This window comes from Medicago sativa, chromosome 2 (genome assembly GCF_051527215.1).
Source record: "Medicago sativa cultivar Bolivia chromosome 2, Bolivia_mono, whole genome shotgun sequence".
NCBI classification, from domain to species: Eukaryota; Viridiplantae; Streptophyta; class Magnoliopsida; order Fabales; family Fabaceae; genus Medicago; species Medicago sativa.
Genome location: NC_140750.1, coordinates 28,526,002 through 28,550,095, shown reverse-complemented (window position 1 = coordinate 28,550,095; position 24,094 = coordinate 28,526,002). Strand labels below are relative to the sequence as shown.

Below are 24,094 nucleotides of genomic sequence, written 5' to 3'. Positions count from 1 at the left end.
AACAGTATCTACAGTTCTCCCATTGATGGAATCATGAGTAGTTGTATAATGGGATATTTCCATAAAACAAGTAATTGTGTAAAGAGACCCATGAAACATAAAACAAAAAATAATGAAGAACATTGGATACAGACTATTTTGTCCCCCTTTTTTAATTTGATGCAAGAAATGGTGATGCTTAGTACTATTGTACCGGTTAACGGCGGGGTCTTCTAATATTTTCTCTGATCAATCTTCTCTCTTTTTCTCATACATGTTTTATTTTAACTAATTTCTCTCTTTTTTTTATTCATTTATTTATGATCCAACAACAGGGCTACCAGAGATCTACTTGGTTTTATAAAGTTTCTTCATGACAATCTATGCTTTGCTTTGTTATTGATTAGGACTTGAAAATCAATGTCTGAAATGTAATACCAAATGAAAGGGTTCCTCTCTCAAGTTCAAATCAAGAAAAAGTGCTTCCCAGAATCTCATTTATCAACTGCTAATTGGTAACTTAATTTCTCAAATGTCTTTTTTTTTTTTAAAAAAAAAATTCATTTCCTAGGTTCTTTTCATCCGCATGATACTTATAGCAACCACCCTTATTGTAGTGCCTAACTCTGTTTTCACGAACTTTTTTTATTACACTTGATTATTGATTTCAAGTAGTGGAAGAGATAATCAGAGTGAAAAAGAAAAAAAACCATTCAAGTGAAGAAGCAACATAAAATTATTGATTTATTGATATTGTTTACCATTTCCAATTTTGGATGACATTTTTCCACTTCTTTGTCTCTATAAATATTTGATAAGAATACAATTTATATTCCTTTAAGAATGAGTACAATTTATAATTAGTAGAAGAAAAATTGGGTTAAATAATTTGTAAGTATAGGTTTTTAAACTACAATCTATGATTCTTTCGCAAATACTTTTCAAACAATTGAAAATATTAAAATTATGTTAAAGAAAGGAAAAATTTACAAACACTGTTTAACAAAAAAAAAAAGTTTACAGATATCAAAAGTACTATTTCCTAACCTTTTATTATTTTATTTTATTTTATTTTTGTCAAAGCTTTTGAGTTTAAAGATTTTAATGGTTAATGATGACACTCTGTCATTACTAGTTTATTAGACATTTTTCATGATATTTTGAGGACTTTCATTGTGATTCATGGAGCTGCAAGCCACAAAAGAACAGGAAATTGAAGTTTTGAAGACTGGAAATCGGCCACCGAATGCTTGAATTCGGCCACAGATTTTGCTGCCAGTTTGAGCAATATTGTTACTGGAAAAATCGGCCCCCGAATGGTATAAATCGGCCGCCGATTTTACTTTCTTTGGCAGCACGAAATTTCAAGTTCGGCCACCGATTTTGGAGCACGGTGGCCGATTTTTACCAGCTTATAAATAGAAAAGTGTGTTTTCAGATCAAGGGTTCACGAATTTTGAGACCTAAAGCATATTTTGGAGCAGAGACTTTGGAGATCTGGTGGGAAACCATCAAAACTAATAGTCAATCATCCATTACATGTATGAATCTTTCTTCTTATGTTAGTTAGCTTATACTTTAGCTATGAGTAACTAATTCTTTTGTGGTTAATCCTGAGATGAATCTGATGTAATCCTATGGGAACCTTAGTTTGTTGAATGCCTTTGAATTTCAATGAAAGTTTAGTCTTTATTCATATTACCTTGTGTTTAATGCTTTTTGTATTGTTTATCATCGACTACTAACCCTAGCTTTTATGAATATGCAAATTGATCATAGAGATTGAATGACCACTAACCCTAGCTTTTAACTCTGAACTAGGTACTAGGTTTAACCTAAGTAATCAAGCTAGAGATAGATCATTATTAGGTTATGACATAGGGATTAACGTTCTTTCACTACAAAAAATCTGGGAAATAGCGGCGGGTTTATTACGGCGGTCAACTAAAACTGCCACTTTAAACCGTATATAACGGCAGTTTTTGAAGCCGCCACTATTTACGGTATATTCCGGCGGTTTGACCCGCCGTTATAGACAAAATTTTGTTTGACAATTCACATCGCGCATTATGGCAGTTTCACCTACCAGTATTCGCCAGATTATGTTTTTTTAGATTCACGATCTAAATTTAGTTTCCCTCTTCCCCTTTTGGTGAACTTATCCCTCTCTTTTCTTCCCTCACTTTTTCTTAAATTCATTCAATATTTTTTTCCCCCTAAATTTTTCACCAACCCTCTAAATTTGCAATTTCCTCTCTCTCTCTCTCTCTCTCTCTCTCTCTCTCACACAAAAACCCTCGATCTGAACAAACCCTCAACCTCTCCACTCACATGCCCACAAACCCTCAACGATCACCCCTCAAACAAACGACCCTCTTTGTGATTTCTCAAACCTTTTCCTGTTCTCGGATCCAAGCACCTCCGCTCGCCGCCATCTCTGCATGTCAGCCAACCTCTGTCGCAGATCTAATCAGGGGTGTGCAGTTTCTAAAATATATAATTCTATCTCTTATCTATATCTATTTCGGAAATTTATTCTATTCTTTATCTCTTCCTTAGATTTGAACTTTGTTCTTGTTAATTGTTTTGTTTAATTTCTGAACCAGGTTGGGGCTTTTGTTTACTCTGCAATCTACCATTGAATATGTTTACTTCAATTAACTTCATGGCCATCTCCACCAGATACGGTACTTCATTTTCTTTTTATGATTTTTTTCTGTTTGCTCATTCAGTTAAACCTGAAAGATTTATCAGTTTTGAGATTCTGGGCTGTGCAATATTTTGGGTTTTCATGTTGCTTTTTGTTGTTTTGAATTTTAACATTTATATTCTAAATGTGTGGTGTTCTTTTCATTCTGGAAATAAGGCCTTCTCAATTAAAACTAGGGTTATATGTTTATTTTGTACTAACTTTGAATTGTATGTTATTTTTATATTTTTGGGTTTTGCATAGCTGAAAGCTCCAGTATTTATTTTATGTATTGGGGTTTTGTAATTGTGAATGGACTGTTTTATGTTTGACATGTATTATACTTTCTGTTCGGTTATGAATCTTAATTATGGTTTATTGGTTTCAGGTTTCAATAGCACTAGAGTTAGGCTTCTGTACTAACCTTTTGTCCACTTTATTTGCAATTCTTCCTAGCTGAAATTGTGAAATGGACTTCAACAATGAACAAAGAGTTAGGCTTCTGTACTAAAGTTTTTTATGTTCTTAACCGAAGATACAAATCTATAATGAATGTCGCGGAAATAGTAATCTTCAGGTTGATTTCTCATGTTAAGTATCAATACTTTTTTGAACTTGTATTGATGAATCCTAAACACTTATATTAGTTCTGTTATTTCTTATTTTCAAAGCTTGTACTTAATTGAGTAATTTCTTTTACCTTAATTCCATAGTTTAATTAACAGACTCATAATTCATATGCAGTACTATTTGAAAATTGTTTTTGGCTTTAACAAAAATCGGTTCTCAGAACTTCTGATGATGGTCGAAATTGGTTCAATCTTTTCTGAGGTATAACAATTCTCAGAAGAAATTTCTTTCCTTTGATCCTTCCATACTAATGATTGTAATGATTATAGTTAAAGAAAGCTAGCTAGTTTGTTCTGCGATTCTTCTTTATAAGGATAAGTGTATAACAAAATTTTCTCATAATAAATCTAGGTTGAATTGAATGTACCTTTCTTTCCATAATCATATTGGTCTCTTTTTCTTTGCTCTATATCAGTTTTTTCATTTTAGAGTTTAATCTGGCTTCTTTTAATGTTTGATAAGCTGGTTATGGTTAGGTTGAGTTTCTAGTTTGAAGTACCTACTATAATAAGCTGGCTTTCTAGATTGTGTTGCCTCCAATACTTAATACTTTGGTTGGAGAGAAAGTGATTCTATGCTCAGCCTCACTTGCATCAACAACATATGTAAGTTATCTTTCTTTTACTTCTTATTACATGCTTCCTAATGTCTATAAGCTCTCTTCATAATATATTTTGGTGCAGGCTTGGCTTTCTGGATTAGCATGGGCACCTTGGGTAAGTAAAATTGATAACTTTCTATATCAAGTTTTACTTTTACTATGCATCATGTACTTTTACAGTGCCCTTATACAAATTTATATGCTTATATGGCTTGCTTAAAATTTCATTACCTGCATTTCCATGATAAAAGTTCACTATTGTAGGTACCATACTTAGGTGGCTCATTTGGCATTATCTATTTCCTTGAGAAACCTGATGTGCGTGTTAGATTAGCTTTCCTCATATTGTTATAGTTAGAATCAATGGTCTTGACTCCTGATATTGCCATTAAATATTTTATTGTCATGTAGGCATATGCTATTATTTCAAAAGCATCAAGCTCAACTAATCAGGTTTGTTTTCCTTTTTTTCATCTCATTCTATTATCCTTTTTTTTTTTAGAAGATCTCATTCTATTATCTAAACATCTAATCAGAAAGACTCACCAAACATTATTTCATATAATTTGATTTCTCTGATGGCAGCTCTTGTTCTGGTTTAGTAATTGGTGTTTTTCTATTCTTCACTTAGTCTTGCTTTTCAGTTATGTGTTATGTATTACCATCCTGTTATATAATCTATATAGTTTTGCATCTCTTTCCTTTTGGGGAGTTATTGATAGAAAGACAACTGATCAATGAGAGGCTGATTTTGAAACTCTAGTTCCTCTTTTAATACATTATTTTTTATCAAGTTGCTATTGTTGTTTTGTGAAATAGCATTATGTGAACCTTATTTGATCTATATGTATGTGTGTGCATGTACAAGAGAACTTGAAGGAGAGCATAAAATTAGGGAAATAAGGAGGACCACACATACATGGAAGAGATCAGAGATAAACTCTACAACATAATTAAAGAGCTTAAGTTTATTTTATAAACGTTCATGAGGTTGCTGGACTGTGTTACACATTGTAATATTACAATTTATGTATAAAAATAATTTATACTAGTTCTAATAATTGTTATTTAGGTGATTTGTTCAGGTCTTTATTTATTTTTATTTTTTTTTATAAAAAAGGCAATTGTGGCGGCTCAAACTGCCACTATTTGTAATTTTTTTTATTTTTAAAATGGCTATTATGGCAGTTCAAACTGCCACTATGCGCACTTTCTTTTGTTGTGAAAAGTGTATATTCTGGCGGTTTAAACCGCCGTATTAACCAACCAATTAGCCGCCATTATATTCAATGCGTATTGCGGCAGTCTGCATGGCGGTCCGTATTAAACTGCCGTTTTAAACTTTGTGGCAGGAAAAATTTCGGCAGTTTAGAAACTGCCAGTGTGGTATATAGTGGCGGCTAAAACCGCCGCAATAAGCGATTTTTAGCCGCCGCAATTCACGCAATTTTTTGTAGTGTTTTAATACCTCCAACGGTTTCAAATTCACTTAAGAGATTAAGGGGTTGTCACTTGCGGGGAGAATTCTAGGTCAAGAGATTGGGTAGAATTACTATGTTAATCTATCGTGAAACTAAATGATCATTGAATGAATTAGGAGTGCAAACTACCATAGGGGAGCTTCGGAGGATTCGAAGGACTTAACCATACTTCTCTCAATTTTCTAAAACCAATCTTTATTTTGCTTTTAATCAGTTTATGTTACAAAACAACTCAACTGCCTCGGGCATCAATATAATTTATTACATCATTTTTAATAATCAAATTGCTAAGTAGAAGTTAAATACAGTCCTCGTGGATACAAATTTATTTACTACTTCGATTGAATTTGGTACACTTGCCAAATATCTATCAGTTAAAATGTATTTTCATTTTTATGTATTGTGACAAACTCTGATAAATAAGCAAGATCATAAACTTTACACTAATTGCTCTCAAAAATACAAAAAAACTTTACACTAATTGAACCTACATATCTTAACTTTAAATTACTTTTTTTCTTTACTTCCAAGTTGGAATGTGCTTATTTCCTAAAAAAAAAAAATATGGAATATGCTTATCCTTCATTCCAAATAAAATATGGTTATAATTAAGACTCACTCACTTGACCTGTACAACTATAATACCTGTATGAAGATCATTTTTATTTGTTCTTGATGTATCATTCATCTTATATTTATATTAGCCCAACTGGGTTTGTATTTTAGGTATGATTATTGTTGTTTGTATTTTATTATGTGAGGAAAATGTGACGGAGAATGAGAAATAGAGGACGACAAACAATGAAAAGATATGTTGCAAAGAAGAATCATAATTGCGGCTTTGTGATTCACCGAACCAACAGTGAGAGGACACGAATGTCATGGGCCAAGGTCACATGTGTGGCTTTCTTGGGGGGGAAGTTCTACAATAAAAAGTGGGTTTTGTGGAAGACTAAAAATGAGAATGAACTTACAAGACTCCAAAGTTTGTATTATTTTCCTCGGTAATTTTGTTATTTTTTTCAAAGATGGTAAAATTAGTTTTAGTAACCTTTTCGGTCGCAATTTACTGATTATCAATTCTCAATGTCATCTTACTCTATTTTGGGCTCTATGTTGTGACCAAAAGTTTAAGTGACCATTGAGTATTTTAAGATGTGTAGTGAAGCATTTCATATTGTCAGACTTAATGCTTTTTTTGTTTGTAAAGGCAGATAGCGTCATAAAAAAAAGGAAAATGCTAAACTTCCCGAGAGAAATCGTCCCAATAACATCAGAAACCTACATGATTGGCTATTCAACAATATACACCATGTTTTCCGCTGAAGTCGACTATTGAAGTGTTTTTTTTAACACATAGTAATGCATTCAGGATGTTTTTGTGAACAATTAATTCGATGTGTATATCAGTCTTCTAAAAACGCTCTCAGACAGGCGCAATAGTGTATATTCACTAACATATATTTTTTTTTTTTGACAAAATTCACTAACATATATTATGCACTAATCTTATATATTAAACATATATTATGCACTAACATATATTGAAATTAAATTATGTAAAAAACGTAGTAAAGTATATAAATACGTTAGCGCAGTAGAAAAAGCGGACAGACGGGCACGGGAGTGCCCGTCTGGACGCTAGTAAATATAATTATAAAATAGATAATTTGTACAAATAGAAACAACAATATTGAAATGATTAACTTTAATATGTATATGTGTGTGTGTATATTTAAAAGTTTTTTTTAAGAAAAAAAATATTTTTTTCTTAATTTACCTTTAATTCAAGGTTCAGTCCAAAACAAACCTCTAAAAACTGGTCTAAAGGTTAACAAATTATAATATTTATTAGTATTATTGACAAATTGTTTTTTTTTTTCCCCAATACGCCTTTTTAATTTTAGAAAAACAGTTATTTATTTATTTTTTAAAAAAATTACCACATAATAGTTTGAAGCTTAAATTATTTTTGACAAATTATAACATTGTCTACTAAACTAAATAAAACAATCGTTGTCCGTTTTTTTGACTATTTTGCCCCTAAGAGGGTATTTTGGTAAATTGGTAAATAATCATCTCCCCCATATATATATGTTGTGGTACGATTTCAATTTCTCCCTTCCCACTCACTACTTCAATTCATTCCTTCCCACTACTTTATCCATGTCTCTCATCACTTGAGTCCGGTTCCCCCTTCTTGCTTCTGGTCCGGTTCTCTGTTTTTCCAAGGTTGATGTTGTTTGATCCTGTTGCATGTTTGTGTTTTGTTTTTTTTTTTTTTTTGTGTTTTGGTTATGTTCTAAGTTTGTAGTTCATCTTCTTCCTCCGGTTTCTTTGCTATCAAGTTTCAAGGTTAGTTTTTTTTTTTTATTGCTTTTGCATGTCTCTGTTTTATGTCTTTTTTTCTAATTGGTGAGGTTTAGATGTGGTTTTTTTATTGAATTTTAGATGTGGTTTTTTTTTAATAAGGTTGTTTGAATTTGTTTTTTAATTGATTTTGGTTTCCTTCTTATTGATTTCGGTTGCATGTTCCAGAAAACCCTTTTTTGCTTTGAATTGAAATATGCTGAGAACCCAGAATTGGAATGGCTTTGTGATAGAGAACGTGAGTAATGATGTTTTTCTTCTATTACATGTTGATTTTTTGTTTCTGGGTTGTTTTTTTCATTTGGTTGTTTGAGTTAGTTTGTGTTGGTGGGTTTTGTTGTTTGGATGTTTTGTTTTACGTTACTGGGTTTTGTTTTGTGGTTGTTTTCATGCATGCATGTGTGTTTTGATTGTGAAATACTTATGATAAAGAAATTGGGTTGAATATAGAAAATTGGTTACTTTTCTCATTGTTACACTTCAATTGGACTTATGTGACTGATGGAATGTAGGCATAAGCACAATCTTTTGGGAATTTGATTTCTGTTAATTTATTGATCACTCCAGTCCCTACATTTAGTCAAATCTCAAGAGTTTTTCTCTCTTTGTATTTGGGAGGAACGAATTTGCATGTATGCAGAAGAATGAATATTACAAAATCAGGATTCATATATTATAGTAGCTTCTAGTAACAAAATCATATTCAAGATAATTGAGTCTTATGTTGATGAGTATTGAATTTTTGTGGTATAGATGATTGTTGCCTTGATACACAAATTATGAGTTTTTGGGTGGAAAAGGTTTTATTAGAGAATTGTGTTTGAAAGAATTTGAGAATCTCAAATTTTCTTAACTTTCTTTGAATTTGATTCACAAATCTGTGATATTATGTTAGATTTTTTTTTCATTCATTCATATAGTAAAAATTAGATGATTAAGTGTTCCAACATAAATGTCAGAAGGTTAGTGTTTACAATTTTGTGTCTGCAGTAAAAGTGAAATTAGCTCTTAAAGTAAGTAAATATGATTTTGAGTTATAATAGTATTACATTGTGGTAAATCCTATATGCAAAAAGTTGCAGTGAAAAATATTCAAAACATTAGAATAGAAATAATTATGATCTTGTGCCTCAACTATTGTTTTTAGAGAACACCACTAAAAATAATGATTCTTTTGAGCCATAATTGGGAATAAAAATTAGAGTAACTTATTTTTACGTTATTCTACATTGTGTTTATAGAATCTGTTTGCCATTTAGAGTAATAGAAATCCCTTTATTCCATATCTATATGACAATGATATGATATGAACTTCATAAATGTTTTCTTAATTTCTCTTGGTTGCATGTGTGGATTATTCCATATCTGTATGTTATCATCATTGTGAGTCTCAATTTTACCTTTAATATGTCTTTGACATAACTTTGATCACTATTTTAATTTGACCCCATTTTGAAGCCAGGATGATTTTGCTCTTTGACTCCACCATCTTCGTGATCCAAAATATTATTCAAATGAGTTTCTAACTCTCTGGCTGTATCAATTACCTTTTAAGTTTGGATTTTAGTGTGAAGATTACTAAGTTGTTTTGAGTCGTTCTGATGTTACTTGGGATGTACTAAGCTTGAGAGTACTGAGTATTAATGAAAATCATTTTTGGGAATGCCAAATTTTTGAGCGTTTATAAAATTTGTTACTTTGAACTATATCTTTTAGTTGGTTATAATCAAAGTTATAGGCTTATCTGATTATAATGTCCTCTTCCCATATCTCTTTGGATGTTAGAAATCTTCTATAGAAAATTAAATTAAGTTATTCATGTCTGATACTATTATTTTATATTAATTTATTTGTCGTTTTGGACATTAGAAATCAAAGATAATACTTTCTTTCTATTTTGTAATAAGAACGGCGAAGAAATATTCAGTTGGCAGTGTAATGACAAATTTTATTGAAGTATTAGAAGGTTGTTTTATGATGTATTGGTATATTTTTATACAGGGTTCTCAATGTCTAGGGACTTTGATTATATCAAGGACTTGAAAAAGGATTTACATATCTGTAAAATTGGTTTTAGGGTCCTTGATTCATGGAGTGTTACTGCTAGCAATGGCAATCAACACATGGAACTCATTATCAGCGATGCAAAGGTTAGGGAAATTATCTCAGATTTGGTTCTTAATGGTTTCTTTTTGTTGTTTAATGTTATACATTTGGATTTAACTTCGTATTTTCTTTTTGTTTATGAACTTAGGGTGATCGAGTTCATGAAGAAATCAGCCTTGCTAGAATTTGCTCATTATTACTGTTATATTTCAATTAGTGTTCTCATGAAACAAACACCACTCAATCAATGCTCTTATGAAACAGGTTTCAAAGGATATTTAGTGAAGAGAATGATAGTTTGGAGAATGCAATTTTCTTATTGCACCAAGAAAAATAAGCAAGGTTAACTAATATTCTTAATTAGTATGTATTTAGTTAGTTTTACTTATATTTGAGTCCGGAGGGTGTTTTTCACAGAACTTCTTTCATTTTTTCCCCACTTTTTCTTCATGAATCCCTGAATTTGCAGGTCTGAACTATAAAATTTGCATGATAGAGCGATGTGCATAACTAAGTGATTGGTTGACGATGCCTATTATTTATCATCCATTTCCCTGCTATAATTTAAGAACTTCGCAGGGTTGTCGAAAATACCAGGCTTCACAATTGCAAGTCATTCAGAGTCGCCAATTGTTTATTTGAGATTAAAGAATTCAATGGGTTCTTTGAAAGAAGATCTACATCTGCTTGAAAATATTGTCGAGCGTGTAAGAAATGCAGTCTGAAGACGTTTATTTATTTTTTGAATGAACAATGTATATTTCTTATTTCGGTTTTGTTGGTACTTAATGTCCAGTATTCACAGGTTTTGAAAGAAAGATTCTGTATTTGTGGTGGCTTCCAGAAGATCGACATTGGACATTGGCTTCACAAGGCATCTGAGTCATTGAAAAGGGCAACTTTAGTCTTTGATGGTCATAAATGAACCCTGCGCACCTCTCTTTTGCTTCTTTTCAGGTACCAAAATGTTAGTTCTATTCATTCCACTTTTAGGTGAGGAATTTTGAAATCTAGGCTGATACGGGAAGTCCTGTAGTTAAATAAATGCATATGAGAGTATGATTGGAGATAACAGTGACAGTCTTGAGCTTGCTCGACTCAAGTGAGTAAATGTGAAAACGTAATGTTAACTATTTATCATGTCATAGGAGGGAGAAAATATTTTGGATTGCATCTTTTCTATACTGGCTGCTTTCAAAGATTTATCTTTGTTTTCTTGCATATTTGGTTTTAGAAATTGTGGTTAGAATCTTTTCAAGTTTAACTATTTTGATTACACCCACTGCTTTGACTTTATGTATACCTGTCTATTTGTGTACAGAAATAAGCAATGAATCATTCTTCTACAAATTATATGTGCTTCTTCCTAATATTTATGTGTTTGACACTAGGATCATCCCTTTCTCCCCTGCTATCCAGTTTAACCAAATAAAGCATTTTACAACCCAAGTTATGAAGTTGGTGAACAAGGTACCAAATGCACAAAACAAACTTATTTTATTTGTTTCCCTGTCATTGTTATAGTAATTGACTGATTTTATTTTGATTGTTCAGAGAACAAATAGACATCACATGATATATTTGGAAAATCTCTTTATATATTATACACTGGCCAGTCAGATTTCACTTCCAACGTAGCAGCCATTGGCATAGGTAGAGTGCATGAGTATCTGCTTCCAATTATTTCACAGATTGCTGCCACCATTAAGGTAAGGATACCTTATAACTATTTATTGGATTTTGCTCACTGAAATTTCCATGAGCTATATGACGCTTTATGATCAAGGCTCCCTCTTTTCAGTTTATATGCAACTTTTATAGGGTTAATATAGACACATTAAATTTACAAATCACTTTTCAAACACATTAAATTTTTGCAATTTGTATATTCCATGTTTGTTTGTTTTTGCGTAGTTTTTGGTTTATGATGTTGACTTGGGACATGACATTGGATTAATACTTAAAAGAGTTGTTAATAATAGTAAACTGAACATTAAATCTTGGCATGTTTCATTTCAGCACTTCGCCGTTTTGAGCTACTCTCTCTGTCTCTAATCGCTGCACTCTTTCAATCTACAAATGTAAATTAAGTTCTGTTTGTTTGAGTTGTAACTTGAAATAATAATCTATTCTTGCTTATTTATGAAGTCATTATTCTTTTGTTTCTGCATTATTAGCATTAACATTAGCATTATCCACTCTTGAAACTATTCTTGCCTTGAAAGTGAAGCTAATTGAAGTTGAGATAAACATGTTTCTGTCATACTCTTTTACTGTTAATGCTGTGTCCTGGATCTAGAAAATTAACTTCTAATAAGTCACTCCTAAGCTCTATGAGCACCATTTCTAGCAGGTCTAGAGTGAAAATGATTGCATGGCTGATGGGAGTTCTTGGCATATTTGCAATCATATTGATTGGTAGTTTGCAAATCGATGACATTGTAATGTGTTGGCTCTTTGTTGGGGTTTTGAGTTGCGCATCTCTCATTTCAATGTTTTCTTCTCCATTGTTTATAATTGTAAGAATGTAATTTCCTACATTTATGTTTTATGTTGAGTTGTACTATCTATTAGCTAGAGCCTAGATGAAATTACTGACATTATCTACACGAATTTTGCAGAAATTGGTCATTCAGACAGAGTGTCGAATTCGTGCCATTATATCTCTCACTTTCCACCTTTCTAATGAGCACCACGTTCTTAGTTTACGGATTACTCAGCGATGATGTCTTCATTTATGTAAGTTCCTTTCAGTTCATTTTTTTTTTCTTTTTATTTATTCTTGAAATACCCTTTTGTCTGAATTGTGCATCTTTGCTTGATTTTGTAGGTGCCAAATGGGATAGGAACCCTTTTGGGAATGACCCAGTTGATATTATACTTCTATTACGAGAGTAAATCTAGAAGACTAGAAGCCGAAGAACCGCTGATAGTGTCATATGCATGATCACTTCTGCTGAAAAGATGAAGGTACAAGCTAATATTCAATATTTTGCATTAAGATTTTTGGTCTTTCACAGTCTGTGGCGCATAAAGAAAGTTGTCTGATATTGGCTATTTGTTGCTCAATGTAAGAGATAGGTTTCTTGAATTGACTGATTCAGTGTACGCTCAAACGCATTTACACTATAATTTATAGATTTGCAACATAGTAGATTTACACTATAATTTAACTACATATGCTTGGTTAATCAAGGTCAAAATATCATTGGCTATCAATGATTCAAAACCAAGTAAAAAATGTAGAATCTATCAGCAACCTTTAAACACTTGATCAGAGACTAAACTGGAACAGAAATTTAATATTTAAACATATGTGGTCAATCCCAGATTGAGGGGTGGAACAGACCAGAGCTAGGTGGGCGGTCCCAAAACTAAGATTGCAGAGTGCAGGATGGGGCTAAACTTATGATTGTGATTAGATTATCTATTCTTCAGAGGTGACAACCAAAAATTTGAATGCCTATAAAAAAAAGTTAAAGAGTTTTGATGGGTACTGTGATCATGGTTTCTGCTTTTATTAATCAAGGTAAAGTTAATACCTTTCTGATGAAAATCATATGTTCTTATCAGCAATTAAGTTATAAAGATCACAAATTCTAAGGAAACAAAAATGAAGTCAGTTTTACGTAACCTTTGTTTTGATTATTAGTTCAAGCCTGAGGAGATAAATGCTATCAACAAAGACTTCGATGAGCCTGGAACGCTTGCTCCAACTGGATTACATATTGGTTTTACTAAATATATGGTGATTCAAGGTGAAGCTGGAGCTGTCATTCGAGGGAAGAAGGTATAGACTGTTGCTTCTGTTTTCATTTGATTTAATTTGCATAAATTCATAATGTAGTGTAATGAATCATATATGCTATGCTATGCTTTAGTAAAGATAATCGTATATCGTTCCATTGAATCTCAAAATTTGTCAATTTAATTGTAGGGTGTTGGCATGTTAGTCTTTGAAATTAAGGAATTGACAAAAACATAATTGTAATTGTAAATTTCACTTCATCATCATTTACATGTTATATTTGGTTAACAGATATTTCAAATTATTCTATAAAGTTGAATATTTCTAATCAAGTTGCTACTGATAAGCTAAAACTCGAAGTGTTTACCATAAAATGTGTGACTAAAATGAACGTCATTTTACTATTTTAGGGATGTTGTTGTCAATTTAGGAATTTCAGGAACTATTCTTAGAGAAACTTACAATTTCAGAAATCACAATGGGTTTTAACTCTTTACCATTTTCTCTATCAAATTAAAATTGTAAATCTATTTGCAAAGTGTTTGACGCCCCAAACCTGCCAGAGGCTGAAGCAATATCCTTTATCAGACTTTTCCATGCGGTGACTTAATTATTGGCTGATGCAAATTTTTCTTATAATGTTTAGTTATAAACCAGGATGAGACTGAAGGAGGCTGCTTAAACGGCAACGATGACACTTCTCAGACATCTGAAACTCAGACTAGCAAGAACTTGGGAAAGAGGCCAGTCCAGGGTTTGAAAGGGTTGTGGAGGCATCAACCACTAACAAGCGAACATTGTGTTGCCTGAAGATTGAAGACTGAAGATGAATGCATGGTTGTTCTTTGGATTTAGTTGTCATGTATTATGTCATTTTGTTTTGTAACTTATTTTGGTGTGTTTTTTGTTTTACCATGGGATATAGTAACTCCCATTGATTGTCGTATTTAGCGTCTTCGCCACTTATGTTTTCATGTTCTCGGTCTTATGTATGCCTTTGTTTCCTATCCTTTTGCTTTTCTGTGCTCTCCCTTATGGTTTGCAATGACTGTTAATGAAATTTGGATGGGGTTTTTGTTTGTTAGTCTACATTGATTACTCATACTAACATTTCATCATGCCTATATTTTTTCCATTACTGTTGTGCCACTCTTTCCTCCATTATATGTTGTGAATGAGATGTAACTTATAACTTATATCATTATATACTCTCGGGCTGCTGTAAGATACGTCATTATAAATGATGCATTGAAAAAAAACTAGAGATTTTAGTTTAAATGAGTCTAAAATATACCACATGGATTAGCCTGGCCACTTCTCTGTGTAGATGAAGTATAGAAGTTCAGATCATAAGACTGGATATGAAATACTTAGGTTGCCATCGTTACATTATCTCAGGTATAGTTTTTTATGTCAAGAAACCATCATGAAGTGATTACTTGGGCAAGTAGTTTACTTTGTTCTAATTTACATCCAAATCACCTTACTGATATGCTCCAACACACATCAACAGTACATTTGGCTCCCATTATCAAAGGAAGCTGTAGATGAGCGACACTTTGAAAAGAATGTGGTTGAATGTGATTTTAAAGATGGAAGCTGTAGATGAGCGATACTTTGAAAAGAATGTGGTTGAATGGATGATTAAGGAAGACAAGTTGCAAGTCATGGTATATTATCTTCACCTTAAAATAAGTTATACTGCCATCATTTTATACATGATATCAAATTAATATTACAATTCGTTTCCGACTTAGCATTTCCCTAATGAGATATCAAGGACGGTTCTAAAGGAAAAGGTGAAAACGATGACACTAATTGATGACCAAACTCAAAGGAGGTATAAGTATCACTTGATTACCACGGAGAGAGCAAGTCATGAAAAGTACTTGGATGGCCAATGGTTCAACTTTTGCCGAGAACGTGTGTTAGAGGTAGGCGGTAAACTAATCTTTGATCTTGGTAACTTTTTACGAACTAAAAACCACGAATATCTAAGACTATGCGGTACCGCTAACACAATTACGATATGTAAATTATTTTTCATAAATGACCCTGAAACAAATATTAACACATCTATAATCGGAAATGGATGGAAAAGATTTTGCTTATGTAATCGCATCACTCCTGGAACCAGATTGGAATTCAAGTGTAACTCAATCATGGCAAAAAACATCATTATTGTATTTAGATTAACTGGACAACAATAAAAAATTATTAATGACAACAAAAAAAAATATTTAGATTAACTAAATGGTTTACTCTAATAGAATCTATGTTATATAACTTCTGTTTTGAAATCTTTTATGGTAGACCTATATAAGATTTGGTATGTTATGGATCATGGATTTTTATATTTATAAGCATGTAATATCTATGTTCACAATCAGTTCACTTTTAAGCGTTAACAAATGTGATTGCCAACAAAATTATCCGAAAAAAAGCAATCCACCCCGTGCGAAGCACGGGTTGACAACTAGTTTTTTTATAAAAGTAATGCAAAGTGCATTACCTAGATATATTAAACAAAAGCAAGTCCTTCTGAGCTTAGCTCAGTTGGTTGGACAATCCTTTATTATAAAAGCTAGACTTGGTTAGCAAACATGTTTCCCTAATTTGCCCTAATCCCTAGCATTTTTCCCTCCTAAACATGCTAATCTAATCTCACCCTTTGATTCGATCTCTATTCTCAAACTCATCATTTTCTCTCATATAACTTAGTTAATGCTAATTGAAAACGAATAACACACTTTTAATGCAACTGAAAACGAATAACACACTTTTAATGGCAATTGAAAACGTAGTTAATGCCAATTTGATTAACAACCCACTTTCTCTCTCACGCGTAACAACACAAACCCTTCTCTTCTCCTTCTTCAAAAACACACACCAATCCTTCATCTTCTACCATCATTTTGATCATTTTTCGTCCTTCTCCCACTAAAGTAAAAGCATCAATGTCTTCATCTCTTCATCATCTACAAAACCTACTCGCTTTCCACCACGCCGGAGTTGAACCACTGTCGTTGTACACCACGTCGGAATTCGCTCTTCATTGCATCGGGATCGCTCTCGGAAGCTTCTTTTACTTTGCAAGGTTAATTGTTAATTTTAGCTTTTGTATTCCTCATTTCTAATATTGAATAATTCATTGTTATTCATTTTGTTCTTTGTTTGGTTTTTTGCATTCAATGAATTTGTCGTAAACGTGATCAAGAGGTTATTGGCATGTATGATGCAGATGTGATATTCATCAACGACTCATTTTTAATTGCTTTCTTTTCTGCGTTTTTCTATTTAGTTTGAGTATTTATCTTCTGTGTTGATGGTTTTGTAATCCAAACAACATCTATGGATAAAATTTATAATTCTGCACTTCTGTTTCAAGTTCTATTTCATAATTTTTTCGAGTAATATGTGTGATCTGTTCTGAAGTCAACGATGGCTAATCACATGTGTATTTACAATTAGGCTAAAACTCTGAAAAACAATATTATTCAAAACTTATTTCAGTGGTTATTTCGACTCGACAGCTAAGGCTTTGTATATACTTTCACTTCTTAGATGTGCCTGAAGTCTAGCATTTTTAATTTAAATATACTGTCAAAGTATTAGCATGTCAAAAAGTTTATGTCAACATAAAACAGTTTGAAATAGCATATAACAATTAAGTATGGTTAGGAAAGGATAATTAGTTTATTTCCAGACATATGTTGTTCATCAAGTCTAACATTTTTCAAATATCATTTGCAAGTACTAAACCTTCTTCAATCACGTCATTCATGTATAACTTAACGGAACTTAATAATATTAGTTATAGCTTATAGGCGACACCAGTCGAATTTGAAAACACATTTAAAGACCTACAATTCGAATTTCAAATATTTATGGAACTTAATGATATGCAATTGTGAATAAAAGATAAATTAATACTTATTATTACAGAGGTCAAATTATTTCAATCAATAGATAGTTCATTAATGTTATCCAATGGCCACGCCAAATGTCAACTATTGGTATTTATGATTCACACTAACAACTTTTGGAATTGGAAACGTCATAATGCATTACAAAGCATTTGATAGTAATTGCTTCTATGGCTGTAATGAATAGGAATTATTATTGCAAGAAGTGAATGGTCATTCACATATAATACTTTCTATATATTGGTGTCGTCTCCTTATAATTTAGTTGCAGATTTTCAAATATCATTTGCAAGTATCATATGGAACTTAATGGAACTTAATGATATTAGTTATAGCTTATAGGCGACACCAGTCGAATTTGAAAACACATTTAAAGACCTACAATTCAAATTTCAAATATTTATGGAACTTAATGATATGCAATTGTGAATAAAAGATAAATTAATTACTTATTATTGCAGAGGTCAAATTATTTCAATCAATAGATAGTTCATTAATGTTATCCAATGGCAACGCCAAATGTCAACTATTGGTATTTATGATTGACACTAACAACTTTTGGAATTGGAAACGTCATAATGCATTACAAAGCATTTGACAGTAATTGCTTTTATGGCTACAATGAATAGGAATTATTACTGCAAGAAGTGAATGGTCATTCACATGTAATACTTTCTATATATTGGTGTCGTCTCCTTATACTAAACATCCAGAAGATCCTGTAAATCAATCATGTTAGATCTTAAGTCAACTATTATAGTTTAGGCTATTGTGACTAAACTTCTATCTTATTAATGCAAGCCATTATTCTTCCTTTTTTTTTTAACACAAACAACATCCTACAAAATGTTTTTTTTTTAAGCTTCATAGAATGGCGTCCTTAATATAGTGACAATACATTCGCAATAAAAAAAGTCATAATATTGCTACCTTATTGATGCAACTTATTATTATACCTTTTTTTTTTAACACAAAGTTTATGCCTACATTTTTTTTAAAAAAAATTCTAAGAATGGTTTCCTTAATATAGTGAGAATGCAACCGCAATATCAAAAGTTGTAATATATTTCAAGGTGTTACCTTTTTTTTTCTCGATATTCACCTGAATTTCAAAAAGTGATGTTGCGTTGCCAATTATAATGTACGGCTCTATTTGAGCACGAGTCTTTTAAATGTTTATAAAACTTCTATTAAATATATATGATTACATTGTTGCGACTTATTTGATTAACTTCTCAGCGGTAGGACCCGTTCGGTAGCACTGGTCAAAAGTCTAGTGTATAAAAATATGCAAGGTCCAGGGTTCAAACCCTAGCCACTACCAAAAAAACAAAAGCAAGAAAAATTATAACATTTATTAATGGGAACTAGTTGAATAGTTGAAGGTAGTACAACTAGTCTTTGGTTGCGTCTTGAAATGAGAATGTAAAATCCATTCGTTTGATGTGCTCCTTTGGAACTCCTTGAGGCTTCAGGGTTGAGCATAAATGTGGAACTCCTTGATATGTTTGTGAGGATCTTCACATATAAAACTTGGGCTACATGTGTATTAAACCAGATTTTAATTAAACAGAACTTCAACATAATTATAGTTAATACACAAAGCATTACGTGTAACATCAAGAGTAGCAAGCTCTCTAAGAATCCTACGAGCCATGTTGTTTTCGATGAAATCAAAATCTAATTTAGAATTACTCCCTCAGTTTTAAAATAAGTTTCATTTTAGCCACACACAAAAAAATGAATGTCACTTGCACTTTTAAATGTAAAATTATTATTTTATTTTCAGTTGTACCCTCTAATTAATTAAGTGTAAACTACTTCCAAAGAATCACAACAATAATAAATAAGGTTAGTTTAGTAAAATTGTCATGTCTTTTGGCATCATCATTACATTAGACTTTGTTTGTGAGTTTGTAGGGGAAGAGAAATGAGGATTTGGAAGGAATAAAAAAAAGGAAGGAGTAAGTGGAAGAAATAGAGGACATTATGAGGAGAGGACTTTGGGGGCTTATTTTTCTTCAAAATATAAAACCCTTCCCATTTGGGTGGAACTTAAAAATTGTATTGGAGGATGGTTTTGGAGGGTTTGAGAGGGTATATATGAATTCTTCAAATATAATTTATATTAAAATATTCTTAAAATTAAAAATGTATTAATCATAAACATTAATTTATCACTCTCTAAAAAAATATATTCTTTAAAAAAATATGAAAGATTTCTCGATTTACGCCTATATTTTCCACCCCGGCCCCAAAACCCTTCCTTTTTTTCCTTCAAACTCACAAACAAATTCTTAGAGTTGAACCTAGTCATGCATGATGGTCAAACACTAAAAACACCAACAATTAAAGAAATATCGACAATGTCCCTAATGCCAAAAACAAAGTGGAAAATGAAAAATCCTATCAAATAAAACATAAAAATATAAATATAAAATTACCCAAAAAAAATTGATCAGATTTTTCATTCAATTATTAATTAAGACGGGCCAAATATTTTCTCCTATTCAAATATATACTAGATGACAATTTTTGGGATCACCACCAAAAAAAGATGACAATTTCTGGGATACACACGATATACTCGGTCTTTAAATTAATAATCAATTGTTTTTTTTCTTCTTAAAAATGTTATTTTATATCATTTATAATTATAATAACTAATCTTATATAAGAAAAGTGTGGTCACACTTTTCTTAAATATTATGCCCACACTTTTTTTCCCTCAAAAAAAGAAAAGTGTGGGCATAATGTGTTTTTCCTAATTTTTTTTATCACGCATGATAGTAAATATTGATTATTTTTTAAGATAAACTATTTTTTTAATATTATTCTTATAAACAATTAAATGATGTTTTTTTATAAAAGTATAATTTATAAAAATATAAAAGTCAACTAAAACTCTTTATTTCATAAAAATGATCGTTAATTTATTCATTTATAAAACAAGTGTATATTCTTTTTTACAAGATAAAGCAAATGTGTAAATACATTTTAATTTGCAAGTGTATCCTAGAATCCTCCTTGAAAAATTTTGTCATACAGAAAATAGAAAACAATTGAATCTTACATGTCCATAAGATTTGATAATGCATTATCAACAACTAACTTTTTCTCCTCTTCTTATTTTTCTTTCCTCATGTTCGAGTCTGCTCCATTTACCATATGTCAATTTAATTCATTTAAGGTCTTGGAAGAATGACATGTGGCAAAAAAGGATTCAATGATTCAGATTTAAAAATAAACAAAACATTTATTTTTTAATAAAAAATAATTAAAAAAGGCTTCTCTTTCTCTTCGACGGCATCGCAATCGATCGATGTTGGCGGTGAGGAGAGGGGTGAGGAAGAGTTTGTGGCAGAAGCTGTAAAGAGAGAAACGTCCACTGATACAAGAGAAAGAGAAGAAGAGAAAGAGAAGCGTTTATGAGTTTTAATTATTATTTATTAAAAAAATAAATGTTTGTTTACTATTAAATCTAAACCATTGAATCCTTTTTTTACCACATGTCATTCATCTAAAACTCTAAATAGACTAAACTGAGCATATGAACATTTAGTAAATGTGGCATGCCATTGAATCCTTTCTTCCTCCTCCACCTTGCTACAGCGACCACCGGCATGCCGGAACCTCAAACGGGTGTTGTGGACTCTTCCCGCTGACGTGAGTACTAATGCCACCGACAATAATGATAGTAACATTAACATCAACCGCACACAGTGACATGCATCCAATCAAATTTAAACTTAAGAATAAGGACTAGGGACCAATATGAACGACAATCACTTATCAATTAATTTCAAATTATTCAAAATACCTCTTATCATATGGTAGTTTATTAGTCACAGTGATCATTATATAAGTCATTACAGGACCCTTTTCCTAGTCATGTTTCTTTGAACTTTTAACAAAAATGGACCTAGCTGAGAAGAAATAGCCAGAGTGGTAGAGAAAAGATGTGGATAACATAACAACTAATTAGACCTGAGTGGTTAATGAGCATTAAGGAGGAATTAGTCAAGACAAACTGAGTTTATTTTTGGTGGAACAATATTTTACCGGACTTTTCTTACATTCCGACTGAACTCCGGATCACCAAAGTCCTTTCCTAGTGAGAAGCCGAGGGTTAACATTAACTACAAACTATATACTCCCTCCGTCCCTTAATGTAACCACCCATTTGATTTTATTTTTGTCCCTAAATGTAACCCCCTTTTCAAATTACTAGATGCATTTATTACTTTTTTCCTAAACATACCCCTAATTAATACTTCTAACTTGTCTTGAAATATGAATAGTCAAATTTAATACACATACAAACAAAGGACAATTTGGTAATATTAATACACATAACAGACACATTAATTACACTGACAACTTTTCTTAAGAAATGTGAAAAATGCAAAGGGGGTTACATTAAGGGACGGAGGGAGTAATATACAAAGCAGAATCTTTATTTAGATACTTTTCCAATAACAAAACTCAATTTAGTATTTTGTCGTGAAAAGGACAATGTACCATCTAAGTCTCCGTTTAAAGAATATTAAGCATATCTCACCTAAGTGGTATTCAAAACCTATGAAGCACTGATATAATTGAACGTAATCATATGTGCAAGTATCATGTCGGTGTGTCGGCCGACACGTCCTCTATCATAAGTGTAAAGCGTTACAGAGCTCACAACAATTTCAAAGTTATTATTATTATGTCACAGCTAATTAATCACACAAATCAAGTACACCAAAATCAATAGTTTGCCCAAACAAACCTAATTAAGAAACAATGTTTATTTGACAATGCATTTGTTAGAATGTCCACGATCATCATTACTCCTTACATGCATTTGTCAATGACTATTGAATGATCAATTCAAATTATTCAAAGGAATATTAAAAACATATATTTCCACTATTTCACTCTCTATATATAATAGAACCAATTTGATATCAAATACAACAACAACAAAAACATGAAGATGATTCTAACTATCTTCTTCATTTTTTCTCTTCTTTCCCTTTCTCATGCATCCGTAGTAGATTTCTGCGTAGCAGATTACAATGCACCAAATGGCCCTGCTGGATATTCTTGCAAACCACCATCAAAAGTAACCGCGAATGACTTCGTCTACCACGGCCTAGCCGCACCTGGAAACACCACAAACATTATCAAAGCCGCTGTTACCACCGCATTAGACTCACAATTTCCCGGTGTAAACGGTCTTGGAATCTCCATGGCGCGTTTAGATATAGCCGTCGGTGGTGTTATTCCACTTCACACACACCCCGGTGCTTCGGAAGTGTTGGTTGTTATTAAAGGAACAATCAGTGCTGGTTTTGTTTCCTCTGACAATGTTGTTTACGTTAAAACACTTCACAAAGGTGATGTTATGATTTTTCCACAAGGATTGTTGCATTTCCAAATTAATGTTGGTCGTTCTAACGCACTTACTTTTAATAGCTTTAGTAGTGCTAATCCTCGTCTACAGATATTGGATTACGCTTTGTTTGAAAGCGATTTTCCAACGGAGTTCATTACTGCAACAACTTTTATTGATGCTGTTGTAGTGAAGAAGCTTAAGGGTGTTCTTGGAGGTAGTGGTTAAACTATGATGTTATTCATATGAAAAGAGTGAGGAATCTTCAGGATTACTGGGTTTTCTTTTAATTATTATTTATCTTTCATTTCGTTGAGAAATTTGTGATATGAGATGAATAAAAGTACGTGTTGTATTTTCCTGAATATTTAGTTTGTTTTTTTGTTTGTGCACTTCTCATTTTATATTAAGTAAACATGTAGTAACATCATATAATAATGATTGAGTATCTATGTTTCAATGATTAATATTAAAAAATAATAATGAGGTCAGCTGTAAACTATCTATATTATTGCTCCAACTTAGATATTTAAGGTTAAAAATCTCTATTATATATATTTGCCTTATTTTTTTTGAAAAGTACACTTGGCACTCTTTCTTGCTTCATCTCATTAATTGCTTGATCAAAGATTCAAATCACCATATATTTACTCACATTCAATTTATGTCATTTGCATCATTCACACAAATTTAATTTATTTCAATTAATTTATTAAAAAGCAAAATGAAAATTATAAACATTTTAATAGCCTTATCATGAATATGTTTTGTATTATCAACCAATAAAAATTGACCATGATTCATGATTTAAATTATCAGCCAATCATGATTCATGATTAAAATTACCAACCAATCAAATTTAAGCATACATGTCATCCTTTTAACTTTTACTTAGGTTTTTTCCCCCTCTATATAGTCAATATGTCTGTCATCATTTTCATCTTCATCGTAGCACACATCCTTTCTCTCTATCTTCATTGTGACACACACCTCTCTCTCTCTCTCTCTCTCTCTCTCTCTCTCTCTCTCTCTCTCTCTCTCTCTCTCTCTCTCTCTCTCTCTCTCTCTCTCTCTCTCTCTCTCTCTCATATGTTTATAATTTTATTTGTTTTCGTTTCCTTTATTTTTCGTTTTTTTATTACAACAATTCTTTTTAAATACGAAGAGACAACTCTCTAAATTTTTGT

General features: G+C 31.8%; 2 protein-coding genes and 2 long non-coding RNA genes across 14 annotated transcripts; all 4 read left to right on the top strand.

Moving 5' to 3' along the window:
* The first annotated feature begins 1,895 nt into the window (after positions 1–1,895).
* LOC146946013 (uncharacterized) lies at positions 1,896–5,001 on the top strand. 6 transcript variants are annotated; one of them, XR_015026573.1, is made up of 7 exons: positions 1,896–2,455; positions 2,586–2,666; positions 3,057–3,499; positions 3,775–3,903; positions 3,982–4,014; positions 4,311–4,352; positions 4,768–5,001. It is a non-coding gene; the product is annotated as an uncharacterized LOC146946013 (long non-coding RNA). The 6 variants fall into 6 exon arrangements; XR_015026570.1 differs by having other exon boundaries at positions 3,761–3,903; XR_015026574.1 differs by adding an exon at positions 4,164–4,217 and having other exon boundaries at positions 3,057–3,903.
* Positions 5,002–7,499: 2,498 nt separating this feature from the next.
* On the top strand, positions 7,500–11,509 carry LOC146946012 (uncharacterized). Of its 6 annotated transcripts, none has more exons than XR_015026567.1 (7): positions 7,500–7,988; positions 9,752–9,900; positions 10,121–10,198; positions 10,436–10,563; positions 10,662–10,813; positions 11,248–11,326; positions 11,411–11,509. XR_015026567.1 is itself a non-coding variant. In XM_085744258.1 (7 exons), exons 2-5 carry the CDS (start codon positions 9,860–9,862, stop codon positions 10,779–10,781), a joined length of 483 nt encoding a protein of 160 aa, XP_085600384.1. In that variant the 5' UTR covers positions 7,500–7,988; positions 9,752–9,859; the 3' UTR covers positions 10,782–10,813; positions 11,248–11,326; positions 11,411–11,480. The 6 variants fall into 6 exon arrangements, 4 of the variants coding, with proteins under 4 accessions (XP_085600384.1, XP_085600382.1, XP_085600383.1 ...); XM_085744258.1 differs by having other exon boundaries at positions 10,005–10,198; positions 11,411–11,480; XM_085744256.1 differs by having other exon boundaries at positions 10,005–10,198; positions 10,653–10,813; positions 11,411–11,480.
* A 719-nt stretch (positions 11,510–12,228) lies between these two features.
* LOC146946011 (uncharacterized) lies at positions 12,229–12,826 on the top strand. Its single transcript, XR_015026568.1, has 3 exons — positions 12,229–12,375; positions 12,478–12,595; positions 12,687–12,826. It is a non-coding gene; the product is annotated as an uncharacterized LOC146946011 (long non-coding RNA).
* Positions 12,827–22,461: 9,635 nt separating this feature from the next.
* Positions 22,462–23,413, top strand: LOC146946010 (auxin-binding protein ABP19a-like). Its single transcript, XM_085744253.1, has one exon. The coding sequence runs from the start codon at positions 22,503–22,505 to the stop codon at positions 23,133–23,135; it is 633 nt and encodes a 210-aa protein (XP_085600379.1). The 5' UTR covers positions 22,462–22,502; the 3' UTR covers positions 23,136–23,413.
* Positions 23,414–24,094: the final 681 nt, after the last annotated feature.

Coding starts and splice junctions, on each gene's coding strand:
- LOC146946012 (XM_085744256.1), top strand. CDS start 9,860: ATGGCAATCAACACATGGAACTCATTATCAGCGATGCAAAG. Junction 9,901..10,004: donor TCATTATCAGCGATGCAAAG/GTTAGGGAAATT, acceptor TTATGAACTTAG/GGTGATCGAGTTCATGAAGA. Junction 10,564..10,652: donor TTGAAAATATTGTCGAGCGT/GTAAGAAATGCA, acceptor CTTAATGTCCAG/TATTCACAGGTTTTGAAAGA.
- LOC146946010 (XM_085744253.1), top strand. CDS start 22,503: ATGAAGATGATTCTAACTATCTTCTTCATTTTTTCTCTTCTTTCCCTT.